Below are 25,924 nucleotides of genomic sequence, written 5' to 3' on the forward strand. Positions count from 1 at the left end.
TCCACTTGACTATCCAACATTGCTCTCTCTGAACAGCCCGTTTCTAGTGGATGTGGGCAGTTGGCATTACAATTCTGGATGCAAAATCACGGTTAAAATTTGTCTTTCTGATTTCCAGATAAACTAAATCGAAACTAAATTGAAATTTAAATTGACGTGACAGTCATCAAAGCTGACATCTATCTGTCTGCAGTGAATCACTGTAATATATGAGTTTCATTCTGAATTGTCCCAAAGACAATAATGAACTTTTTCACTATATTTGACTTTATTGAGCTGGATCTGGCTGTGCTGTGTTGTGATCAGATAATGCAACAACCCTCTACATCAGGGGTGGGCAATCCTGGTCCTCGAGGGCCGGTGTCCTGCAACTCTTAGATGTCTCCCTGGTCCAACACACCTGAATCCAACAGCTGAATCACCTCCTAAGTGCAGTCAAGTTCTCCAGAGTCCTGCTAACGACCTCATTATTTGACTCAGGTGTGTTGAAGTAGAGATGCATCTAAAAGTTGCAGGACACCGGCCCTCGAGGACCAGGAGTGCCCACCCCTGCTCTACATCATGTCTTCTCCTTGCTTTGAATTTTTCCTTCTGGGCATCCGTAAAATAATTATGATGGCTGTCCATGGTCCCGGCGTCTGTTGTTTGGACTGCATGATCCTTCATGGTCACCCCAGGATCACACACACACACGCACGCAGACCGTTTGCTCCACTTTTTCGCGCATCCATATGGCCCTTTTATGTCAAATAGGGTGAAAAGTAAATGGCTGAACCCGCTCCGTTTGAGTCATACCGTCATCTCCCAGTATTGCTCTGTGTTTCACTTTGCCCGCACATATGCGTGTCTGTGTGTGAGTTAGGGTGAAGGGAGGGGGAGAGGGAAGCTGAGAGCAGAAGACGGGGAGCTTAGTTGAAATGCGCAGCGCATTCTTGGGTGGAGGGCGAAGCGATCCGCGGGTCAGCGGCATCGCTCCAAATAATCACAGATCGGATTCTGCTTTTTAAAATCTGTGCTGGAGAAACAGACTAAAAAATAGTGCTGCATTGTTACTCGGCCTGCAACAAATATTTATATATTTTTTTATTTCCCTCCGTAAGTTGTGTCGCCCTGAAGCACCGAGGAATCCTTCTCAGTCTCAGCCCGGAGAGGGTGGATTCGTCGCCAGCGCGCAGGAGTTGCACTGGGAAGATGTGGAGAAAATGGTAAGCTACATCAGAAAATGATGAATTAGAGCTACATCACATAAAGCTGAACACGGCAGTTCTGCGGGATACGAGGTGGTGCATGTAAGGGATTGATGGAAATGGGTCTGCTGGGATCTTGCGGCATGTGTCGGCTCATGCAGCTAAGGAGGTTTCCCATCAGTGGCTGGATACTGAGCGCAGTTTGCGCGGTAGAGCTCTGTACACGGGATCATAAAGCAATTATGGAGGTGCAGTTGGGTCAAGTTGGTTAGCCAATGCAACTAATAATAGCAGGATTAGAATTTAGACTCCATCAAAATTGTAGTGCAGTATTTATCCTTTTTATTACAGATCAAGATTCCTGCAGGAATTTTGTTCTAAATGACATTCACACATACATATCTGGTTATATCCATTGCATGAAACAAAGCTCTTTGCATATAGAAGCTGTTTGTGACCTTGCACTGCTTTCATTGAAATCCAGTTGCAGCTTTTTCTCTTTTTTATGGATAACATGGGCGGATATACATGAAATATCCTCCCTCTCTGCTGTTTCCTTCTGTCTGCTTTCTTTCAGTGCCTTAACGCCTCTAACTGTTTGGTTAAAAAGAGAGAGTGTGGGTGTATTCGAGTTTGCTTGTAATAGCCCACATCCGTCTGGTTTGGTTACACAGTTAAAAAAATTAAACATTGCTGAGCTATTTGTTTACATTACTGAGTGTTCAGCTGCAGCCTCATTCATAAAGAGTGATGAATGAGTTTCACGTCCACCCTGCATCCTTGTTCGGTGCCAAACAGGTGCTACATGTTCACCTATGTCCAAAATACGAACCCAAAACACAACAAACAGCAGGGATTCATCTGTGAGAAATGTCGAACAGATGACTTGTTTATCCCACAAGCCAACACAGCGTGTGCAGTTCCTCTTTGTTTAAATATGTTGTTCACATCTGGGTCCAGAAACCACAGAGTCTTGTTTAGATTTTTGTTTTTCAAATTGTGGCAGAGAAATACATCCAAATGCATAACTTGGATACTGATGTTAAAATATTTGGAGAATAAGGACACAGCTGTGAATGAAAAAGGCTGACATTTAAATCATCCAATTAGCCTGGTGTTGGCTGGCTTTCAGAGCAAAAGAGAGACAGAAAATGAAGGAGTGTAGGACAGAAAGATGCCGGACCCAGTATGTGAACAAACAGTGTCTTTGGCGATCAAGAAGAAGTGGATGCTGATGCAAACAGCTGCAAGAGATAAAGCATGAGCGTCTTTAAGGGGTATTGTTGCCTCTGGCTTGACAGAATACCTTTAATGTTGCAAGACTGAAAATAAATAGGGAACGTATTGATGAGCTTTGCACACATTTTCCCGGAAATCAATAGCAACACTGATTTAAAGTGAAAAACAAAAACGCAGGTGTCTCTCATTTTAAAGTGTACACATAAGGTTGCAGCTTTAGTGCTTACAGCTACATATAATATTTTTGTTTTCCAGGAGGAAAAATGCTTTAATCTGAACTATTGCACTGGTTGATTTGGCCCATTGTTTTGCTGAAAGGTGAACCTTTGCTTCACCTTGAAGTCTTCTGCATTTCAACACTGATTGTCTTCTAGGATTGTATGTATTCAGATTAATCCATCTTCCAATTTATCTGTCTCCACTGTTCTTGTCTGTTCTTGTCTCCGCTCAAGAAAATCATTACCACAGTGCAACTCCACCATGTTTCACTGTGCAGTGTACCCTACATCACTCAACTGCAACAATTTCTTATAACTCTCTTTTACCAACTGCTTTGTCATTTCCACCTTCCTACAAAAATGAGATTTGTGCGGGGGTACAGTTTTCCAGTTCACAGATCAAACAAACTAATCTCTGCATCACCCCAGAATATCCATTGATTTCATGGATAACTTTCTGATTATTGCTTCTTTTACTCAAACTTTGTGTTCATGCTGAAAGTCATGACTTTGTAGGTTTGTGGTTTTTCCATTCTTAATTTTTAAGGGATGGAACCTTGCTCTGTCAGATGTTTAAATCTTGGGACTTTGCTTTATGATCCTTCTCTCTGCTGTGTTGTTTGGTCTTCATGATGCCGGTTGTCCACTTGTGTCCTCTAGCTAATACAGAAGAGCTGACATTAAATTACACGCAGACCCTGTTTCCTAATTAGATGACTTCTGAAAGCAATTGCTTGCACTTGATTTTATTTGGAGGTATCAGATTAAAAATGGCAGAATACATCTTTGAATAACTTTTCAGATTTTACTTAGGAAAAGAAAAATTTGAAACTCAAATCAATTGCTTTCCACTTCAGAATAATGCATCATATTTTGGTTTGTTAAATAAACCATAATGAAATATATTGTCATCTGTGGTTGTAATGTGGCAAATTGTGAGAAAGTGAAATGGGTGTGAAAATGTTGCTCTGATTTTAAGGTCAGCATTAAGTGGCTAACCAAACAAAGCAAGCGCTTTTACCATGATTTTTCTGAAAGTGATCCAACATTTGGCAACTAAAGCTGTGAAGATCAGGGGCCTTTTCCATGTCATCTCATGCTTGCTTGTTCTTATTATGAGATCATCTTTAACAGGTTGAAGAGACCCTCATTTTTATTTGTCATTATATCTCATTTTCTGACATTTACTGTACATTAAATTCGATCGCTGTGGTAACCATTTAGACCCATCTGGCAAATGGGGAGATTATGAAGATACTTGCTTTTTGCAGCTGAAGCGTTTGAGTGTGGCCATGTAGAAAGAGATGACAGATATTTAGAGAAATTTACATTGATAAGCCTGAAAGAGAGTGGATTTTTAACTTGTGCTGCAGACTGGAACCTGGGACTATAAAGATGCTGCCAGTGTCGAGTATTATGGTGCAGCCATGCAGGCGACAAGTGTGTCTTACTGCCCAGTGTGCTGTGCGTAAAATCAGAAGTGTCTCTGGATAAAGACATTCTGGGAAGGAACTTTTAGATATGCTGTCCCTGCAAATGCTGCTGGTTCTTTAATACCAACATGGATTTTTGCTTCTAATAAGAAATAATTTACCTCAGTGTTGGGTTTAAAACTTCAGCCTCCAAAAATTAAGATTTTTCCTTTAAACATTAACAAGTTTTTTTTCAGTTGGCCAATGCTTCATTGTCTTTGATTAATTCAGAAAACTAAGTTGAAACTGTGAACATGTCCTGTCCAAATCTAACATAAACAAACATGTTTATGCTGGTGTCAATTTAGCTTTAACCTTATTTTTTTAAATGGAAGGCAATGTTTTATGTCTTCTCTTTGAGGAAATGTTGTGTAGAGCTGCATGATATATCAAAAACATTCCTCATAACAATATGAGTGTCTGCAAGATTGCAATCACAAAGGACTAATAAAAGCAAGATTTGGTTGGGTGTTATATTTTAAGTGTGAATTATTCATGCTCTCAACACAAATGTCCGTGGATGGTTTCTGACTGCCCTTGTTACCTGCGCCTGGTGTGTATGTTTAATGGGCGAAATGCTAAGTTTTTACAGAGGGTGGTAGAGGCTTTGTATTACAGTACAACACAAGCTTCCCTTGGCAACAGATTTAATTCTTATCTTAAGCTTGTACACATTTAAATGGAATTTAATCACCACAATGTGACTTCAAAACAATTTCAACATATAAAATAAACCTTAAAAGTGTGGCTTTGACCTTGTCGATAGCAGCTTGATATAATATTCCTCTTCTGTTTTCACTTTCCTGTCCAATCATTCCAAACAGAACAGAGTAATAATATGTGTGTATATAAGGGAGTAAAGGTCATAGACAGTACTCATACTAGAACACTACTTTTGCATCCTCTGGGATTGGGGTTTGAAAACTGGAGCTAGTCAAAATCTGGGACAAAGCATCAGTTTATGGGACAAGATAAAAAGTCTTTGCAGTCCAAAGAAAGAGAACACTTAGTGAATCACTCTAAGGATGTCCTGAATAAAATAAAAAAAAAAACAGGAATATTCTAAAATTCACGTGCTCAAAGTTTGAAAAGTGGCCATTGAGAGCAAATTATTTAAACCACAAACTGTTAAAACACAACAATCTGTGGAGAGGTGATGCTTGGATGCTGAAACATTGCAACAGAAGGAAACTTGTTCTCCATTGGTCTCAGGAAGCCACATCTCTTTTATGTAATAATGCAACCTAGATGCACACAACCACTGAGCCAAATTACTATAAAATTGGCCACAGAATGTGTTAATAGTTGAGGTGGCGTAGCTCCTTGTTTGTTGGGAGTCTCTCCTTTTGAGGAGAGCAAAGTGATTGTATGAAATGTATATATATCTATATATATCTATATATATCTATATCTATATTATATATCTATATCTATATATCTATCTATCTATATATATATATATATATATATATATATATATACACAGTAGATATCTATAGATATCTATCTATCTATCTATCTATCTAACTATAGATAGATAGATAGATATAATATAACTTAAATGTGTGCATTTAGGTTGTGTGCAAATGCACACATTTAGGTTATAATGATTATGCATGTCTAATGTCCCGAATCTGCAATCAAAACTCATTCATATCAACTACATATAATCAGTTTGTTTCCGTGCGATGCCACAGACTCCATACAATGTAGTGTATTCAACTCACTTGCCGCTGGATTAACCCTATGCGTTCCACCTGCTCTTTTTCTAATATAAACTCCATTGTGCCATTTAGTCACTGCCAGAATGTCGAAAGCCATAGTGTATGAAAGTATATCCAGTGGTCTTGCCTATTTTAATTCCTCATTTTCTGTCTATCCTTCGTTCACTCGATTTGACCTCTCCCCTTGCCTCTCTGGGCATATACTTCCTGGTTTTCCATTCTGATTTTGATCACTGACTCTCTCCTTTTTCCTGCTCCCTTTTTAATCATCCTAAAATCTGCATTTCTGACAACAGCCCCTTTCTGTCCCCTAACCAAGCTCTGTGTTGCTAGATTAGATTAGTCAGTTTTGTGGATTTTATGTGTTGTGACGTCACTTGGCAAGCTGGCTTTCCCCAAAAGTTATTGTTGCCTCACTCAGATCTCCACAATCTGGATCAGAGCACCAGCGTCACCCTTTTGAGCTGCTAATTAGTGTTCCTCTGCCAGTTCTATACTCCCACCAAAATTGTTGCTTTTAATAAACTCCTTAAGCATTTCCTCTGGTGATTGTCATTTTGGGTCCTCAGAGTCAAGCAATTATAGAAAACAACTTTCCTTGTTTATTAATTAAATGAGTTTTAAGTTGCATGTATGGCTCCATTTCGGTGTATTTAATAAATATCCTGTGTGTAAACGTTAGATACTTTGGTCTAATGACGTCTTTCAACCTCAAGCCATAAAAACTAGTTTTAAAGCAAACAGTATCATACTTTGCCTCCATCTCTTCGCCAGCAATAACAAAAATTGTAACACTTCCTTTTGTTTATTTTGGTTGTTGCCTCTGCCTCTGTTCACTGACAGTCTCTGTTTCAGTGTTGCCCTTTCCCTAATTCTTAACAAGGTGTGGTCTCCTATTGTAATAACTATTAATCACTAATGATGCTGAATGAAATCTAAATACAGAAGCTGAAATTTTACAAATTGAAAATGAACTTTATTCTGCATCCATGCTCCAGTACAACTGAATCAAATGAATGCTTATTGACCAGGCCTTTGCAGAACCTACTGACATGCCAAGGAGATTATTTATTTTTTTGGTTGAGGTGTGTCGGAGCAGGGATGCGTCTAAAAGTTGCAAGACAGTAGCTGCGTTTCCATTAACCACAGAATTGCGCAAATTGAAATTACGAAAATGAATTCCTTTAATGGTAACATGTCAAAACTTAAAAAAATAAACCTTCACATTTAAAAAAAAAAAAGATTTCCCCTTAGATGTATTTCACAAAACATTTTTCCATGAGTCACGTGATCAGCCAGATGTTACTACTGGCGAAAACAACAAAGAAGACGATAGTAAGTAGTTTTAGGATGATGATTTGTTTTGTTTTTTGTTTCAGATAACGTGCAGCTGGATCCAAGATAACTCTCACAGCATTGCACAGTTCATAAGATGTTGTGTCATTTGAACGCTTTGAATCCATAGCTCTTCTTTAAAATTGCAGACTGCAATTCCTTGAAACGCTGCATATATGGCCGCTTCAGATTTTAAAGAGCTTGCTGCTCCAACGCCTGAATAAGACGTCAAATTATCCTATAATGACTGATAATCGCTAGCACCAAGGCTTATTTATGAATATATTTCATGTAACTGTTTACATCCGTCACTGCCACAACTCCATTCGTATTTAATAAAAACACAGCAACTGCAAAATTTAATTTTTTCAACATTAGGAGTATATCAATAAAGATTGGTAGTGGTAATGCAGCTAGTGGCTAGGATTGGAGTTAAGAATACCAGCTCTAAAATGAAATTATATAATCCCAATAACACAACCCTTGTGTTGTCTTGCGGGTAAAAGTGACCCACTAGCATGTTTAGCTGTAGAAAAAATACCTTAAACTATCTTTTTCCATCTTGAAATTTTATGACTTTTCCTAAATTGAATCATTAGAAAAAGTGATACTTTGTTGTCATTTATGTTCCCATTTGGGCTGTACACCACTAGGGCACAATGATTGTCTTTTGGGTCATTTCTGACCTGTGAATTATAAAACCATTTAAATAGCAGAAAAAAAGTTCAAAGGTCACACAAAAACTGTCTCTAATACATACACACACACCTACACACCCAAAGGTCACACAGAAACTTTCTCTAATACACACCCACACACCCACACACCCAAAGGTCACACACAAACTTTCTCTAATACATACACACACACCTACATGCCCGCACGCACGCACACACACACCCCCACACGCATCAAATAAACTGGATTGATGTACGAGTTGAACTTGTATTTGACCTGCACCTGCACCTACAGCTAACTCCTCCCATCACACAAGCTCCCAAACACAACAAAAAACTACCTCAGACATAATAAAAACAAATTCAGTATAGAGGATATAAAGCTGCCCTAAATCAAAGTACTCCTACTTGATTCCTTGCTGAAGCCGTGAGTAGATGTTTCACCGTCCAACAAGTCATAGGTTGTACGTTCACACATACTGTCCGACACAAGATGTTGAACATCTTATATAATTTCGCAGGATGTTAAACATAAGATTTTGAACATCTTGATCTGCAAGATGAACATAAATCCTGCAAAATTACTTAACATTCTGCAAAATTATTTTGCAGGATGCTACACATAAGATTCTGAACATCTTATGTTGAAGATGTTCTTATGTTTAACATCTTCAACATTTCATGTTGAAGGATGTTGTATGATAGAAGTAGTTTCTTAATTGACGTCCTGAACAGTATAAAAGAATAAAATGTTGACAAAAAAGTTACCAATTGTTGACTTTTTTCCCTTTCAGTATAGTTAATTCAGAAGTAATTACTTCACATTTATATAATTACAATAATGAACCTTTACTGTGTAAAAGAAAACTTATGACACTTGGTTTATCGTAAAAAGAAAAGTGTAATACTGTTGATCGTCTTTTATGTAACAAAAAAATACATGATAAAAATGAATTAAATTGAGTTGAATTGATAAATAACAGATTGTTTCATTACGCAAAATAGATTTTGGATTTAAAATTCAAGTAAGCTGCTTTACTTTGGGGCTTTTGTTAGGGAGGGTCATTTTTGAGCCGTAGGACAAGGGGAGTAAACAGAATGTTAAGATCGCATGAGGGTAAACTCCCACATCACTAGAGCCCAAAAAATATTTACCAAAAACAAAACAACTGGGGTTTAGTCCAAAATTCTAAAATAAAATCAAGGAAGGACTCTGGAAAAATCAACAAACAATGATAAATTACAGATGTAAAATATGTAAAATCCAAAAAGTCATTATGTGGTTGGGATCTTTTACTTATTTAACAAAATGTATTTAATTACTGGTTTGGTGTTTTGGGACACTGCCTGTTTACGTGTCTCTCAGGATGATGTGATATTATTTTAATGGATCCTTTATTTTTTTTTGCTTCAAAGTGTTTTCTCCTCAGACTTGTGATGGCCCAGTTCCCAAATGAATTGTGGGAAAGACGGAACCTATTGGGAGCAAGAAACCAGGCCAGTTTTCATATCCCTCCTCTGTCCATTCCTCTCGGCCCACAAATTAACCAAGTCATGTCTTGGTGTATTAATTCCTCTCATAATTCTTTGAGCTAAATTTAGCGACATGGACTTGAGTGACTTGCAGAGATATTCAGAGGGAATTAGACCGTCTGAAGCTGGATTAACACATTAGATGATAAATCCTGAAGCAGAGAGTCGATTTAGTTCTCTCAATGACAGATAAAGAGAAGAATTTCAGAGGATGAAGTCAGGGTGGCTTTCAAATCCTGACAAAACCGTGTCCCAAAGGGCAAAACTGCTCTCACTTAAAACCAAAGTGGGTTACACCGCTCTCCCCTTTCCATCTTCCTTGTCTATCCAACACTGCATTTCATCACAGAATTTTCAAAGCGTTTCTGCAGAGAGCGCTGCAGCAATACAGGTGATTGATCATCACTGTGTTTCCTGTTTATTCCTGAGGGAAATAACTCCTCTCCCTGAGAGGATTCATCACGGCTAAGGCACCCACTCACATTCTCAAACTTTTTTCTTCTCCTTTTTGGTGCTGCTTTCCTCACACACATAAGTGGAACCCAGTGTGAAACATGTGCTTGAAATTAATCTGGAAGATGGACTTGCCTATTTGTGTGTTGTTTTAATCAAGTACTTTTTAAACAGAGTTTCAGACATTACACACACTCAGGCTGACTGAGTGGAACATGAAAGCTACTGAGACTCATTAAACCGCTGATTACAGCTCGGAGAGGACGGTCGTGAGCAGCTGCTGAGCTCACAGTCACGGACAAAAAAACCCCAGAACTCCCCCCAAAAAACAGGCCCACACATTCTTATTTCTGTTTTTGACCAACTTTAAACATAGTGTGTGTTTTGTTGAGCTGCTTACACAGCTGTTTCCAACATGGTGTTGGTGTCTCTTTGAGTTTAAGTGAAACATATTATATTCAAATTGGCCTTGGGCAGTAATATGGTCATTTGTATCTTGGAGTATGCAGGAACAGACAATATAATTTCAAAAATCGCCACTATAAACTCTTGAGTCCCTTTTTATGTTATGGCCTAGAAAAAGCTTGAAAAAGCACAGTGGGAACTAGGAGAAAACTGTTTTTTTGTAATTTTCACAAATAAAAATCCAAAAAGTGCTTTTAGATCCTTCCATTAAAGTTCTGCCTATATGTCTAAGACCTTGCTCAAGAAAGGAAATCCTCCAGAATGATCCTACCACTACCATGTTTCACCATGTGAATTAGGTTTCCACCACACATGGATTATGCATGTAGGCCATTTTCAGGTTGTTGTTTCCTTGTAGGTTGTGGTTGCAGCAAACTTTAAATAATATTTCTCGTGAATTTCTTCTTACTACTCTACTCTGGCGGCCAAATTTGTAAAGTACATGATTGATAGCTGTTATTATATAAGTCAAAGTCTCCCAGCTGAGCTATGGATCTCTGCAACTCCTCCAGACTTACAATCAGTCTCTTTGCTGCTCCTTTGATTAAGCTTCTCCTTGCCCAGCATGTCACAGCCATGCCTTGGTAGATTTGGAGTAGTGCTATGTGGTCACTTGTTCACATGGTGATTTTGACAATGAAATGTTCAAAGGTTAACATACTGTTAACTGACTTTTCTGGTGTTCTTTTTATTTGGTCTTCATAATTTTGTTTGTTTGCTAATGTCTCTAATAAAGATGTGAATAATTTACAGAACATCTTTATTTGATATTGGTTAAATTATAATCTAAAACTTTTGGAATGAGAGCTTTGTTTTGGAAACGCTTGAAAACTCAGTGTCTGCGATGCTACATGCAAATGTAATCATCTGTTTAAGTAAATCTTTATTGTATGTAATCTTGTTGCTTCATTTTGTAACGCTAGATAACTTCAGCAATTTGAGCTTAATGTTTTCTCCCCAAAATTTTTTTCTACATTTAATTTGAAATATCTGCTGTTGCTCCCGTAAAAGGAAACATAGTCAAATCCAAGAAAGTCTATTTCCAGTTGAGCAGAAGAAGAAGCAGGGGGAGGCTGCAGGTCCACGTGCTCAAGTTAAGATCCAAACTCAGCAGCTCTCCCAGTCGTTGCCATTGACAACGCTTGCTGCTGGCAGGGTTTGGTGGAGTAAGAATGCCAAGCTGCCATGATCTCCCTGCGGGACGAGGCCTGAGCGCCCGGTCCTGCTACTTGGCTTTGTTCAACAAAACCCTGTTGGCTTGACTCGTCATGCTGCATGCACCCAAGCCTATTAAACAGTCACATTCACAAGCTTGTAATTGGACCATTTTCATCAGAAAGCATCAACTGCATAAAAAACAGAGTACAGTTTACATAATTGGTTAATTCTATTGATAAACAATATGTCTGATTTTTTTATGTACAAAACCAAAGCTTTACAGTGTCGTTTGGCAGCAAAACTATTTTAAATATGCATAAATGTCTTTGAAAAGCTTTACACTTTGTTTTCTTTGCTCTAAACCCATCTGTACCTTATATTAGGAGACGAGTCATGTTTTGTGAGAAGACTTTTAAAAAGAAAGCGTTAGAATGCATAGCATGAATAAAATACAACAATAATAGCCTTATTGCCCCACTATCTGGACATTCAGGTGGACCAGCAGCAAACTGAAAAAAAAAAAAAAGAATAAGAACCTATACAGTGAGGGCAATTTTACAACTCAAGAGAAATAACACTGTAGAGTTAGTAAAATCTGCATCTAAATAAATTTGCAACTGAGTAAGGATGTTTAAAAGATGTGTATATTTCTGCACAGAAAGCATCAACAGACAATCACTCATTTTTAGTATTCATTATTTTCTTGAAACAGATTCAGAGTTGAACTTAGTTTAATAGAGGTTTGTTCAAACACAAAAACTCTGAACTGGATTTTTTATTCAGGTGTGCACTTTTAAAATACAGCTTGAAGGTTGTTGCAGTGCAAAAGGGCCATGTGATGAGAAAGGACGTAACATCTTTCTTTCCCACTCTGGTTTCAGATCCCGAGGTGAACTGGGAAACAACCGAAGAACAAAATGTTTGCTGTTAAAATCAACTTTCTAACCCTTGCCCTTCTTCTAATTTTGCCTTCGGTAAGTTCTACATTTTTGTGATTCATGCTTCAGATGACAGTATAAAATCATCAGGATCAGAAGCCAGGTGAAGATCTGAATCTAACTCGTTGAGATTGTTTGACAGTTCACAAATTACCAAAGTAGTGGGATCAAAAAAGGGCTTCACTCTGTTTATGTTCACAGCAGAACATAGAAAAAGCTTTTTCTGATTTGAACTTGTGTAATTCTTTTTAAACAATAAAATTAATTTAAAAATGAATTATTTGTTTTAACATTTGTTTTTAAAGTGGATTCAATAGACCAAGAATTGGGTGGACAAGGTATGAAATGTTGTGAATTTTCTCTAATGAAATGGTTATGAATGGAAATGTGATCTTTCCTCTAGGCAATATGGCTAGATCCTATTTTTGAAACAGACTCATCTTTTATGCCCAGTCCATAAATTTTCAATGCAGAGGCTAATTTCATTAGCCTAAATTCTAGCCTGTTCAATTTATTGCAAAACCATTTATTATTTATATTTGGGATCATTGTATTGCTCAAACCAATCCAACCCAACTGTGTACAAGTTTGAACCATCTGGTAAATAATTTGAGGTGTGTTTGAAATAATCCTGTTTGTTATTATTCCATTGTGTGAGGCAGCAGAACCACTGGTGCTAAGGCATTTATGCAGCATGATGCTACCATCTCTGGACTGAAAGCCTCCCTGTGACTCCCACAGACATGGTCATTGTGGCCAAATGGTTCAAAATTGTTCTTGCCTAGCCACAAAATTCCTTTCTCGAAGAATGAAATGTCTAGCTCCTCACAGGATTTGTTCATCACATGAACAAATCCCTACATGAATCCTCAAGCATGAATGAAACAACACATTTCAGTCATGGTCAATTTGTTAATTTCAGAGCAAGGACTTCTTTTGTGGTCAGCACCTACTTAGTTTATGGTGATACAAACTAACTTCAGTGGATAGTAACAATGAGCATTAATACAGGGAATTAATGCTAATTCCCTGTATTCTAATGGGAGTTATTGGGATGATGCAGACAGATGTTTGAATCATCAGTTTAAGTGTAAGAAAATAAAGTAAACCAATTGAGTCAGCTGCAGGTGTTGACATCATCTGAATAAATTCAGTAAACAAGGATTGATTTTCACACACTTACAGTAACCATATGGAGTGTCTGCATCAATAATTCATTGATCAGCATGTGGCAGGAACAATGGATAAAGATCTTCTCTCATCATTTATTCAGTGTTTGTTCAGCGTTATTCTGGGCTGTTAACTGTTAAAAGTTCAACATTCCTGATCGGTCATGAAAATTTTCAATAATTGTGCTTCATTTGTCTGTGTATTATTATTAAGGAAGGGAGATATCACAAGCCCTTTGTCTTCATTGGGATGAATCAGTTTCTAAATGTGCAGCTGGGTTTTCTTAGAGTTTCTCAATACTACATATACAGTAACTTCACTAAAAGACCTTGTTTAGATTTTGCTGTTGGAGGATTAAGTTTCAAGTGGACATCTCTGAGCATGAGTCTTCACACCTGGCAGTAAAATAAGGCTAAATTTAAGTGATCAGACATCATTTTACAGGTTTTTGTCCAAAATATTTATTAATTACAGTTAATTACAGAAAATAATCTCTTCCCTTGAAGTTCTACACACTAATACCCTCTTATAAAAAAAAACATTTGGAGATTTTTGCAAATTTAATAAAAATAGAAGACTAAGTATTCACAACCTTTGCCAATGTCTCAACATGATTCACACAATTAATGTCTTTATTTATATACTTTTTATCTATGTAGAGGTTCTGTATTTTATGCTTCTCTTTTTTTCATATTAAGCTCACCATATTTACATTGTTTTTATTGTGTGCATTAATATGTCAGTGTGCTTGAGTCAATTTGCTGTTTTGTTCATAACCACGTTTGACTTGTTCAGCACTTTGGTGAAATTCAATTGTTTTTAAATTGCTCTATAAATAAGCTTTGACTTGACTTGATCTCTTTTCGCTGCTAAAACTCAATGTTTAAATGCTCTCCTGACACACCCTTTAGCTTTGATGTGACGTCTTCCTGCCCGGCGCCTGCACTGAGACACAAAATTCACATAAAAAGACCAATTAAATATCTCGTTCAGCCTGCCTCACTCCTGCCGTCACCACTCAGAGGAGCTGTAAAAATGGTGTACGTGGACTTGACCTCCATCTCTGTGGTCATATCGCAGAGCTGTGACCGCCTTTATAATCTCTATCCCCGATTGTGAAGACGTCACTGCAGCAAACACCTCTTTCTGTCTGTGTCTGAGTGTTTTAGGAATAAGTTCTGGCCTGGACCAGTGTGAGAAAAGTGCATGCCTGAAAGCCTTTGTTTTCACCAGACTAATACGGTTATTCCAGGGTCAATTCGCATTGGGATGGCTGCCAGCCGCTGTGCAATGATTTGTTTAACTGTGCTTAAACAGTTCCCCGAGCGATGACCTCTGCTATTTGTGTGTGGGTTTTTATTATTTTATTTTCCAGGGTTCGAGGCAACAGGTCCCCTCTAACTGTGTCATCAAGAGGGAGCAGGAGAAATGTATGGAGATGATGGCTCTGGAAGATTCAGACTCAGAATTTGGTAGGTTTTTAATTCCTTACCGACATAGTAATTGTTCTTTTAACAGTTTTCAACGAGGAACTAATTAAAATAAAGTAACACTGAGATTAATAATTAGAACATCTTGAGGGTCGTCATACTAATGAGTAGTAGATAGTTCTACCAGCTGTGGTTAACTCTGACCTGCTTTGTCTGCAGGGAGATGATAAAAGGCTTCTCTGTGCTCCTCTGTGTGTGTAAATCTGCCTTATTAGCTGCATAAAAATAAAGAGAAATCATTTTTTTTCAGTCTGTCTCCAGTTTTTATACAGGGATCTTGATGGTTTTGGGACTTTAAAGTTTTCTCATGATCATGATGAAAATTCAATCGGATTAGTGACTGATGGGCATCTCTCTGGCAGTAAGCAAGGAGGATGAGGGGGAGATTACTGGTTAAAACAGTTGTTTTTGAATCTGGGACAAAATTAAACATCTTGGCACTTAAAGATGTGCCAAGATGTTTTAAGATACCAGTGATCCAGATAACTTATGTTAAAGCATTTCTGTTATTTAGTTTAGTAGAAAACATCTCTTATTTCATAAGGAAAAATATATGTGTGATTCTGCAATTTACTGAAGCCAACCAACTGAGCGCTGATCTTATAAAGTGATATTTTGGTGTTTTCGTGAATGTGCAATGGCCTTTTAAAACTAAAACGAGGTGTTTGTGTTCACACTGCGTCCTCAGACTGTCCGTGGTTCTGGGACAATCTTACATGTTGGCAGCCGGCCAAGGTCGGAGAGGTGATCCAGATGAACTGTCCAGAACTCTTCTCTCAGTTCATGAGCGAGGAAGACTACGGTGAGTCCTATCATATTATTATATTTACTAGAAGCTCCATTTACACATTGTAGCAAAAAAGCCTTTGTTTCAAGTATTTACATTTCAAAACATTATTTAAAACATTGAACATTATCAGTTTCTTTGTAACGTTTGGATATGTTGTTTTATCTCCCTTTTGTTTGTTTATTTTTTCTATTTGGATGTAATGAGTTTTTTACTGATTCATTCAAAACTTTTCACATTTATGCATGATCAATTGATTTTCTGTATATACTTTCTTTTTTTCTGTGCCAACAGAATTGGGGAAGGTGAGTCGTAACTGCACAGAGTTTGGCTGGTCAGAGCTCTTTCCTCATTATATCGAAGCCTGCCTGTATGAGGAAGGAAACAGCAGCCACCCTGTGAGTTTATCACCGGCTGTCAGGTTCAGATCTTCATATTGCAGCCTCTGTACTCAGTTCTTATTGTATTCATGTTTTTTTTCAGGATATGTATTATGTGTCAGTGAAGGCTCTATACACAGTGGGCTACAGCACCTCTCTGGTGTCCCTCACCACAGCTATGGTCATCCTGTGCAGATTCAGGTGAGACTTTCAGAAGAAGGAAAAAAATGTGTTATTGATGTGTTGCACATTTCTTACAGATAAAAACATAAAGTAATACTTAAATAGTTTAATGTGACTAAAGCTTAAAAAAATCTGATTGAAAGTCAGAAGAAATAAAGCTACTAAAAATCATTCATCTAATCAAAAGTCAAAAAGAAAGATAACAAGGACAATACTTGATACCTAGATGTGTTTTTTGTCATTGGAAAGATCCAGTAGCTGCTTGAAGATAGCAAGAATCACATTTTAAGGAGTCTAAGGTCAAATTAGATTCTGTGCTATCATCCGTGTTGGTGTGACTGCAGAGTGTTCAAGGCTCGGGGGGGGGGACAGTTTCACAAACTGTCTGTATGGATGTTTGGGGTCTGAATCTGCCTGAGGGGAGTGTGATGAAGAGGTGGTTCGGTTATTAAGGGATGTGTGTGGTCCCGCAGGATTTTTGTGGCCCTTGTGAGGAAGCAGCTGCCCAGTGTGCTGGATGCTGCCCAGCAAAATGAAAATGCTGCCAAAATTCTGATTATAATGTTACAATTACTGCAAAACCAATGAGTGGAAGATTATCTGCCATTTAGATAAAAAGAAACATCATCTGGTATAGCAAACCAGTAGATATACTAACATCCATTAAGATGAATGGATTCAGGTGATGAACAAGTTGTTGGAAACCAGTTTCCCAAATGTCAGTCATGCAAATGAGTTCATTAGCATCTTGGTTCAAAAAAATCATATATATATATATATACAGTACAGACCAAAAGTTTGGACACACCTTCTCATGGAATTCAATGAGAAAGTGTGTCCAAACTTTTGGTCTGTATTGAGTACAGACCAAAAGTTTGGACACACAGTTGTATCCAAACTTTTGGTCTGTACTGTATATATATATATATATATATATATATATATATATATATATATATATATATATATATTTCCACTTGATTATGTATCATTTTGTGTTGGTCTTTGATGTAGAACTAAAATACACTATGGTTTTTGGTGGTAATGTGAAAAGGTTTGTATGCTATGAATACTTTATACAAGGGAGCAAATTTTCAAAAGTGTAAAAAAAAAAATCACAACATTCTAAAACAGAGATCTGTTTATGTTTGTGAACTAAGTCCCAATATAAGCTTTTTCTGATCCATTGCATTTATGTTTCTTTTTACTACCAGTTGATAATGTTTATCAGCAGACAAAATAAATATTTGAATATGAGCATCTTCAGCATGCAAAGCTCTTCTTTGGTTTCCTCACAGGAAGCTGCACTGCACCAGGAACTTCATCCACATGAACCTTTTCGTGTCGTTCATCCTGAGAGCAATTTCTGTCTTCATCAAAGACAGTGTGCTTTACGCAGAGGAAGACAGTGACCACTGCTTCATACATACTGTAAGTTACATAAACACACACACACATTCACACACAGGTCTTTTCTTTCTCTTGGTGATTCTTAACTCTGCTTTCCATCGTACCTGAAGCTGGAGTGTCGAGCTGTGATGATATTCTTCCACTACTGCGTCCTCTCCAACTACTTCTGGCTCTTCATCGAGGGTCTGTACCTCTTCACTTTACTGGTGGAGACTTTCTTCCCTGAGAAGAGATACTTCTACTGGTACATTGTCATCGGCTGGGGTGAGATCTTTAAACCTAGTCTGAATGAGGTGGTCAAACATTTGACCACCACCTGCATTGATTACATTACATGTTTGTGATTTTCAACAGGAACGCCAACAGTGTGTGTGACCATCTGGGCGGTCCTGAGGCTGCACTATGATGACATAGGGTTGGTTCTAAATAAGTGATGAAAGAAATCTTGTGCTGAGGTTTGTGTGTGCATGTTGTGAATATTTTTTGCTCTTTCAGGTGTTGGGACATGAATGACAACGCTGCCATCTGGTGGGTGATAAAGGGACCTGTTCTGGCTTCAATTATGGTGAGAAACAATGATAAAAACAATACATACTTAAAACATATACCGTTTTAAGGTTTACACATTTTGCTCCATTACAGATTTCTTCCAAAGCCAGTTTTAGTACAACTTTTTTTAACTTAAAGGAGGTTTTCTTGAGTCTTTAAGGACTAATATCCACAAATGCCTGAATGGTGGTGTAGTGTATATGCAACATTCAAAATAGTGTTTAATCAATTGAATTTACCCAAGTTGAGCAAAATCAAGTTGTTGAAGGTTTTCAAGGATGATTGGTGGAAAGCAGAAGCACCGGAGCTGTTTTGAGTGGAATAGGAATAGATGTGTACATACGACGTTTAAATGTTTACATGCTGTAAAAATTAACAAAAAAATATTTCAAATGTCATGTTTGGTGGTTTTGTGTAAATGAAAGAAAATAAAACGTATTTGTTTTAGAATATCTAAAGTAAAAATCTGGTAAAAGGAAATGGGTTCAAGTTACTGGTGAAACTACTTTGATAAAATATTTTCTATTGTTGGATGCTTTACACAGTTAGATCAAATAACTGTAAGGGAAATACTGCCACAGTTTTTCTATTACTGACACAGACTAGTGACATTTTCCTGTGTGTGTGTGTATGTGTTTGCAGATCAATTTTGTACTCTTCATTGGTATCATCGTCATCCTCGTTCAGAAGCTGCAGTCCCCAGACATCGGTGGGAATGAGTCCAGTATTTACCTGTGAGTAAATCTTATTTAACATTTCATGTCTGTATCAAAAACATTTAAGACTAATAACAAGTGAAGCTTTATCAGTACTTTGACTACTATAAGTGTGCTTAGGTTTGCTATTAACAATTGTAATATAACAACGGCTAAATCACTCAAATATTGGCTGTGTTGCAGGAGACTGGCCCGTTCTACTCTGCTGCTGATCCCACTGTTTGGGATCCACTACACTGTGTTCGCTTTCTCCCCGGAAAACGTCAGCAAGAGGGAACGTCTTGTCTTTGAGCTCGGTCTGGGATCCTTTCAGGTGACTCCGTCCACTTCCTAAATAACCTGTTTAGCTTATTTACTCATAGAGCTTTTACATAGATGTGTGACTTGAACCTGTGTCAGACTGAATCTACAAATTTGGACTAATTTGATTGAAACATTTAAAAGCGTTTACCTTGGTTTCTCCCTACTGACAGAGAGAATAAATACACATTCACTTCTGAATAATTATTTAATGTCTGTTGGAATACACGGTTTTACAAATCCTAACCGTTTTTGCCGATCAGTTAGGTGGCTTTCTAAATTAATCACACTATGTAACAATGGTACAATCTGGCATATTATATGTAGGATTGCATCTCCTTTTAGAATGAACTTACATCTTTCTGCATATTGCTAAGACATTTGTGTTGCAACTTTTATTGCAGTAGCTTAAAGTTTAATCGAAAAACTTACAAAAATCCAAATTTGATTTAACGGCTGAAACGCAGAGGCTTGTTTTGCAGCAGATGTGGTTCAATGTTCAGTTGTGTTTTATTTTCCTCCAGGGCTTTGTGGTGGCTGTTCTCTACTGCTTCCTGAACGGAGAGGTAAGTCTCAACTTAAACATTTCAAATCATCTCATTCAAGAAAGTGTATCAATGCAAGATTCAAGAAAAAATTTGCTCCAGATTCCAGATATTTAACTTACAAAACCTAAATTGGCTGGTTAAATTTTTTTTTATGATTTCACTCCTTGAATTTAATTTTACTTAATAATTTATTGTTAAAAAAATATCCTTTTCAATGTTGTAATTGCTCTAAAATCTGTAATAAGCAGCTCATCATTAGACAGAAAGAATGACCTCACGATGCTAACGCAAAAACGTTTTAGAGGTATTTCATTTGCAGTTACATAACAAATATGAAAAAAAAAATCTAAGCTAAGTTTGTAGCATTAATTGATATGTTAATAATAACAAGAATAATTTTTCAAATTTACCCATTATTTTAATTTGGTGTTTGTTTGTTTTTTTACGTGTGTGTGTAAAAACAAAAAGGCGGTCGAAATGAAATAAAAAAACATTGTGAATTAAAAAAAATTGATGAGTAATAATACTTGTAACACAGAAGTATGATGGATAAGAAAATATTTTTTGAAAGAAAATAGATAATGATGAAGAGAAAGAATACAATAAAGAGAAATTGATATCTAAAATGTAGAAAATACAATAAAAATAGAATAATTAAAAAAATAATCAAAAACCTTTAAATAAACAACATAAAATAATAAAAAATAAAATATCTCAGTTGATTAATTAAAAGTTGTATATGAAATAAAAATAACAAAAAATAGTCAAACTTTTAACAGTAAAACGTTTGACTTTTAAAGTCATATATTGCAATTGAAATATTAAGTAATGTCATATTTTCTAGATCAAAATTCACTCAAAGCGAGCAAAGTTTTGTTTTCTCGATGCAGTTTTTAAATGTCTGTATTTATTCTTGATTCTTTATTTTCTATTAGTCAGTTTTTTGTTAATAAATAATTTCAATAATTGATTACATGCTTTTTCATAGTTAAGTTTTTAAAATGTACATTTTTTTAATGTAGCATACTGAACCTGACGACTCATTAAGAAAATATTAAGAAACATGTCTTTTAAATGTATTTTATCTCCTAATCTTTTGGTAGAAATTATATGCTTTATTCAATGTTTTCCTTTAGTTTTTATGCTTTTTAGCTTATCCTTTTGACATGCAGATCCTTTTGGAGCTTTTTTTCCAGCTGATTTTGATTCAGCACAGATTACTTTAGGTCAGTTGTAGAGAGTGAAGGGCAGCGAGCTCGTCTCTATCCAGCGCGGTCCATTAATAATGACCTTGTGAAGTATATCCCTCAAGGTGCAATCGGAGATCAAGAGGAAATGGCGCAGCTGGACGGTGAACAGGTACTTTGCTGTGGACCTGAAGCACCGGCATCCTTCGCTGGCGAGCAGTGGGGTGAACGGGGGGACGCAGCTGTCCATCCTCAGCAAGAGCAGCTCGCAGATCCGAATGTCCAGCCTGCAGGCCGAGACCCCGGCCACCTGAGTGGCCCCTGTGGGGATGTCGACCCCAACCCACCCACCATTGTCCCAATGACCAACCTCACCGACCCGTTCTTCAACACAGACCCTGATGAATCCACCATGGAGACACAGCTGAACTCCAGCGACCCCAAACAGCCTCTTGTGTGAACCTGAATGTGCCAAATAAGGACTCACTGCACTCTGCTGTTTCCTGGCTGAAACCTTAAGAAGTATCGTCATCTGTCTCTGCGTGTTGTGATAGTTTTAAAAGTTGTCTGGTGCTGCTGAGCAACGTGACGGGACCAGTCCGTTAATTAGGGACGTCCTCAAACTGTTGATTCCAGTCCGTCCAAATGTTCCTCAGCATTCCTGTTTAGCTCGTAGCTGCAAAATGACACTAATCACAGCTGTAAATACATTAGAAGACTTTTCATTTTACATTGGGTTTTATTTACGCTGCAAAAAAAAACTTGTGTGACAGCTTCAGTGGCTTCAGGAGCTGTTGTTGTGACTGTCAGCATATCTTGTACATTTTGAATCGGATTAATCCTGTCGCAAAGATGACTGAAACGTTAGTGGAGAGTAAAAACAATAATCTGTGTTGCATCAAGCGAAATGTAACTGTGGCTTAAAGAGCTTACTCCAAATTCCACGCCGACATTCAGGATAAATCTGCCTGTCTTGCACCGATTTCCAACACTGGTGTCTATAGCAGGGGTGGGCACTCCTGGTCCTCGAGGGCCGGTGTCCTGCAACTTTTAGATGCATCTCTACTTCAACACACCTGAGTCAAATAATGAGGTCGTTAGCAGGACTCTGGAGAACGTGACTGCACGTAGGAGGTGATTCAGCTGTTGGATTCAGGTGTGTTGGACCAGGGAGACATCTAAGAGTTGCAGGACACCGGCCCTCGAGGACCAGGATTGCCCACCCCTGGATAGCAACTTAAAGCTGCAAGACTAAGTTCATGTAGTGACCTTTTAAAGGACAAAGAACCAGAGAGTACCTGCTGGTGTTTGTGTCTGGTTTTACCTACAACATAATTATTTAGACAAACATCTGCAGGCAATATGATATAAAGTGACTATAAATGATTTATTAATATTATTCCTTACTGTCAAGCTGTGACTGCTCTATAGCGAACATTTGTGATGAATCCAAGCAGACAGAAGAATGTCAGGAAGAAAAATAACCAGAGGTTTTCGGAAAGAAATGTTTTCTACCGTTATGTGAAAAGCCAAAACAGACGCAGGGTTTTGATTCTGATTTTAATGTTTGAGACACGCTGAGGTTTGTTTAATACGACCACAAACACCTCTTTTCAAAACTTCAGCGCTGCTCAGAGGACAGCCACCAGTACAAAAAATGTCAATGAAAACATTGTGAGTTCATACACTTGCATGAAGTTGAAGTAACTGTTGTTATGCAGTTGTTTTTGTCTTTTTCTCTTTTCTTTCTGAGAAGTCAGTGCTTTAACTGGATGCAAGGTTTATTTTAGTGTTGAATGGGCTGCTGTGGAGACAGAGCATTGTAATATTAATTATTCTGTCACATATACTGTCTCTTTAGCAGAGATAATGTAAAGGTCTTCAATGAAAGGTCTACATCCTCAGAAACCTCAATCACTTTCCAGTTTCTGTTTTTGAGGCATTTGGTGTCTTGTTGCTTGAGAACCCAAGAGGAAGGATTATATAAAGTATGGTTTTAAAAAAAAGTACACCCTGTTTTAACTGTTTACATATCACAATGATAAAATGATCAGGCTTTTACCAGGTTGTAAAATAATTTAGATCTACCTTCAAGTGTCAGAAAAGCATAACCAAGTCCACACAGTCAATACTTAGGAAATGAAGATGAAGCAAAAATGAAGATGTTGTGTATGAAAACCTAAATACATCTCATACTGTAAATCAGCTACTTGTGGGACAGATTTTAGTAGCAGAAGCTCTCAATAGTCATTTTCTTGTTCGACTGGATCAGCCTTTCACACAGTTCAGATTTTTTTTGCCACTCTTCTTTCCAACCATTTTTAAATTCATCAACATTTGCAGATATTTCTTTTTGCACAGACTTTCAATCAGATTGATGTCTAGACTTTGACTAGGACATTAAACACCTTCATTTTTTTTTTGCTTTTCCAGTCATTGTAGATTGGCTGCTGTGTTTATCATCGTCCTTTAAAACTTCATACCTAACACTACCGTACGTGACAGTTCATCTGCTGCTTTGCAAAACTAAATTGACCTGCCATGTTTTTTCCTTGAACTCTCTTCACACAAGCCACATCTATTCAGTCTTTTAATCTGATTACTTTGTAAATGACCCTATCAGTCTTTTCCAGATGGATGGACCACAACAAATGTTTCTCCAAGGTTATTGCTGATGACTTTTCATCTGTTAAATGTTCACCAGCAAACTGAAAAGATCCTACTTTCAAAGACGTGGCCACACTTGTTTATTTGATCAGATCCTTTAATAGCAGAACCTGGCTTCTACATTCCACCTTATGTCATAGTCAAACTGAAAGAGTCTACTTGATTTTTCCATCTTTGAGAAATAACTATAAGGTAAATATGTTGTGTTCTGGACACCTGATGTTAGATCAAAAATACTTTTTACTACCTGGTTAAAAAAAGTTAATGTTTATTGTTGCCTGACACATAAAACCCTCCAAAATGAAAGAGGGTGTACTTTAATTTTACAGTGATGCCAGAAGAAGATTTTTATGTTAATGCGTTGTAATCCTCTCATTCCAAATATGACTTATTTGATTACTCACTGAGTTTTTGTTTTGGAGAGGTTATTTTTGCAGATGTGTCCTTCTGTCCACTGAATCTCAACGCTCCACACTGCTTTGTGTCTCCAGAAGTGCCTTCAAGCACAAAACAAGTATTCTGACTTCTGTTTAATAGTTAGCTTTTAAAAACAAAAATGCAAAGTAAAACAAGGGGTTAATGCACAGTTTTTCCTTGCTTGTGGAAAAAATCTTGTACTTAAAACATGGAAGCCCTGAGAGTTCTTTAATCATTTTCAAGGACGAGTTAAAAATATGACTATTTAATTGTTTTCACTAAAACAGTGTTTTGTCTTACAATTACACAAGCACACTGTTCCCTACATCATATGTACACATTTCAGTGAAGTTTTATGCTTTTCAGGAGCTGTAATGGACTGCAGATATTTTAAAAAATATGTAGATTGTGACATTTTCATTAAATACTGATTATTTATTTATGCCAGATAATGACATTATTGTATTGTTTTATGTATTCATTATACATAATTGGGTTCATTTTCAGACTAAACGGCATTTTCCTTTGGAGCCTAAAAATGACAAAAATGGACCAAAATTGATGTATTTAAGCTTCATCACATCTCTTAACCATTCCTTCTTACACAGAAATGACTATTCCAGACATTCAACTTTGAGCACTTATCAGTGTAACTCCCACACACGTCTCACTCATGCACTGAGGGAAGGGCTGATCAGAAACTGTACCGTCCTGCTGTGCTGTGCGTTCACCCTGAGCTGCAGTAATAGCAGCGCAGATCCAGCTGCAGCCATAAGAGGGCCCTGTTCAATCTGGGGAAAGGGCTGGACAATCACGCATCATCTCTGCTCTGGCTCATCCATCACAAACATTAAAGACAATCTCAACTGCTTTATTTCCTTTGGTTGTTGAATAAAGGAGTTGGAGCCTTATATTGCCAGTACTATGTTGATGTCAGACAAAGGAGTTGCTATTATTATACTGCATCTATTATTTGAACTTGTTCTGAAGTATGAAGTAGTTAGGTGAAGTCTTCTGTAGCCAACAGTTGTGACTTAAACTGCAGTTTAAATGTGCAAAACAGAAACAAGCTGCAAATGTTGTACTTTGTAAATGTAAATGGAGTTTTATGTGAATAGCTGCCATCTAAAGATTTTATGCTGATTGTTCTCATGTTTTTAATACTTTCTTAAATAGGGATTGTGTTATTAAATAAAGCCTCACGTAATTCCCCTGTACTCAGAAAGGCCGATGCATGTATTTTTGTGAGACAAGGTTATAAGAGAGGATATTCTCTTGAGCTGAAACTACTCTAATGACTGCATGAGGCAGCAAATAAGCTAAAAGGTGTGTTTTGCGGGGGTTAACTGTGAACTGTTTTGTGGATCTTAGTTCTCACTCTCTAAAAAGCTTTTCCTTTGAATGTTAACAGACATGAGGGAAAGTACAGTGCCATAAAAGCTGCAAGACTTTTCGTTTTTACTGTGAAGCATGGCCAGATTTTTTATTTTTTTATAGTCGTTTTAAAATGATATGCCTAACTATATTGATTGAATCTGCTGAAATGATGACATTGGGCTCAGCATTTTGTTTCTAGGTTGCTGAATGTATAATGTGAGCTTATTTTAATTGCTCCTTTTCAATTGTTTTCATTGTATCATCTTTTTTTGTGAATATCAAGTGTTTTCGTATATTATGAAAAAAAAGTGTATAAAAATAAATGTTTAACTTGTTGGCTCACT

The 25,924-nt window shown here is 37.2% G+C and overlaps 1 protein-coding gene across 2 annotated transcripts; it reads left to right on the plus strand.

The window, feature by feature from the left end:
* Positions 1 to 887: 887 nt before the first annotated feature.
* On the plus strand, positions 888 to 21,870 carry adcyap1r1b (adenylate cyclase activating polypeptide 1b (pituitary) receptor type I). 2 transcript variants are annotated; one of them, XM_032571590.1, is made up of 14 exons: positions 888 to 1,205; positions 12,343 to 12,435; positions 14,945 to 15,041; positions 15,748 to 15,861; positions 16,141 to 16,244; positions 16,330 to 16,427; positions 17,708 to 17,840; positions 17,930 to 18,083; positions 18,174 to 18,234; positions 18,315 to 18,384; positions 19,011 to 19,102; positions 19,268 to 19,397; positions 19,909 to 19,950; positions 21,232 to 21,870. In XM_032571590.1, the coding sequence occupies exons 2-14, from the start codon at positions 12,379 to 12,381 to the stop codon at positions 21,577 to 21,579; spliced, it is 1,500 nt and encodes a 499-aa protein (XP_032427481.1). In that variant the 5' UTR covers positions 888 to 1,205; positions 12,343 to 12,378; the 3' UTR covers positions 21,580 to 21,870. The 2 variants fall into 2 exon arrangements, with proteins under 2 accessions (XP_032427481.1, XP_032427482.1); XM_032571591.1 differs by having other exon boundaries at positions 889 to 1,205; positions 21,245 to 21,546.
* The last annotated feature ends 4,054 nt before the right edge of the window (positions 21,871 to 25,924 follow it).

Source organism: Xiphophorus hellerii, chromosome 9 (genome assembly GCF_003331165.1).
Source record: "Xiphophorus hellerii strain 12219 chromosome 9, Xiphophorus_hellerii-4.1, whole genome shotgun sequence".
Taxonomy (NCBI): domain Eukaryota; kingdom Metazoa; phylum Chordata; class Actinopteri; order Cyprinodontiformes; family Poeciliidae; genus Xiphophorus; species Xiphophorus hellerii.

Bases quoted from the DNA above. Each gene is read 5' to 3' on its own strand.
- adcyap1r1b (XM_032571590.1), top strand. From the start codon at position 12,379: ATGTTTGCTGTTAAAATCAACTTTCTAACCCTTGCCCTTCTTCTAATT. The intron at 17,841-17,929 runs GTAAGTTACATA...TCGTACCTGAAG, and splicing joins ACCACTGCTTCATACATACT to CTGGAGTGTCGAGCTGTGAT. The intron at 19,398-19,908 runs GTGACTCCGTCC...ATTTTCCTCCAG, and splicing joins TCGGTCTGGGATCCTTTCAG to GGCTTTGTGGTGGCTGTTCT.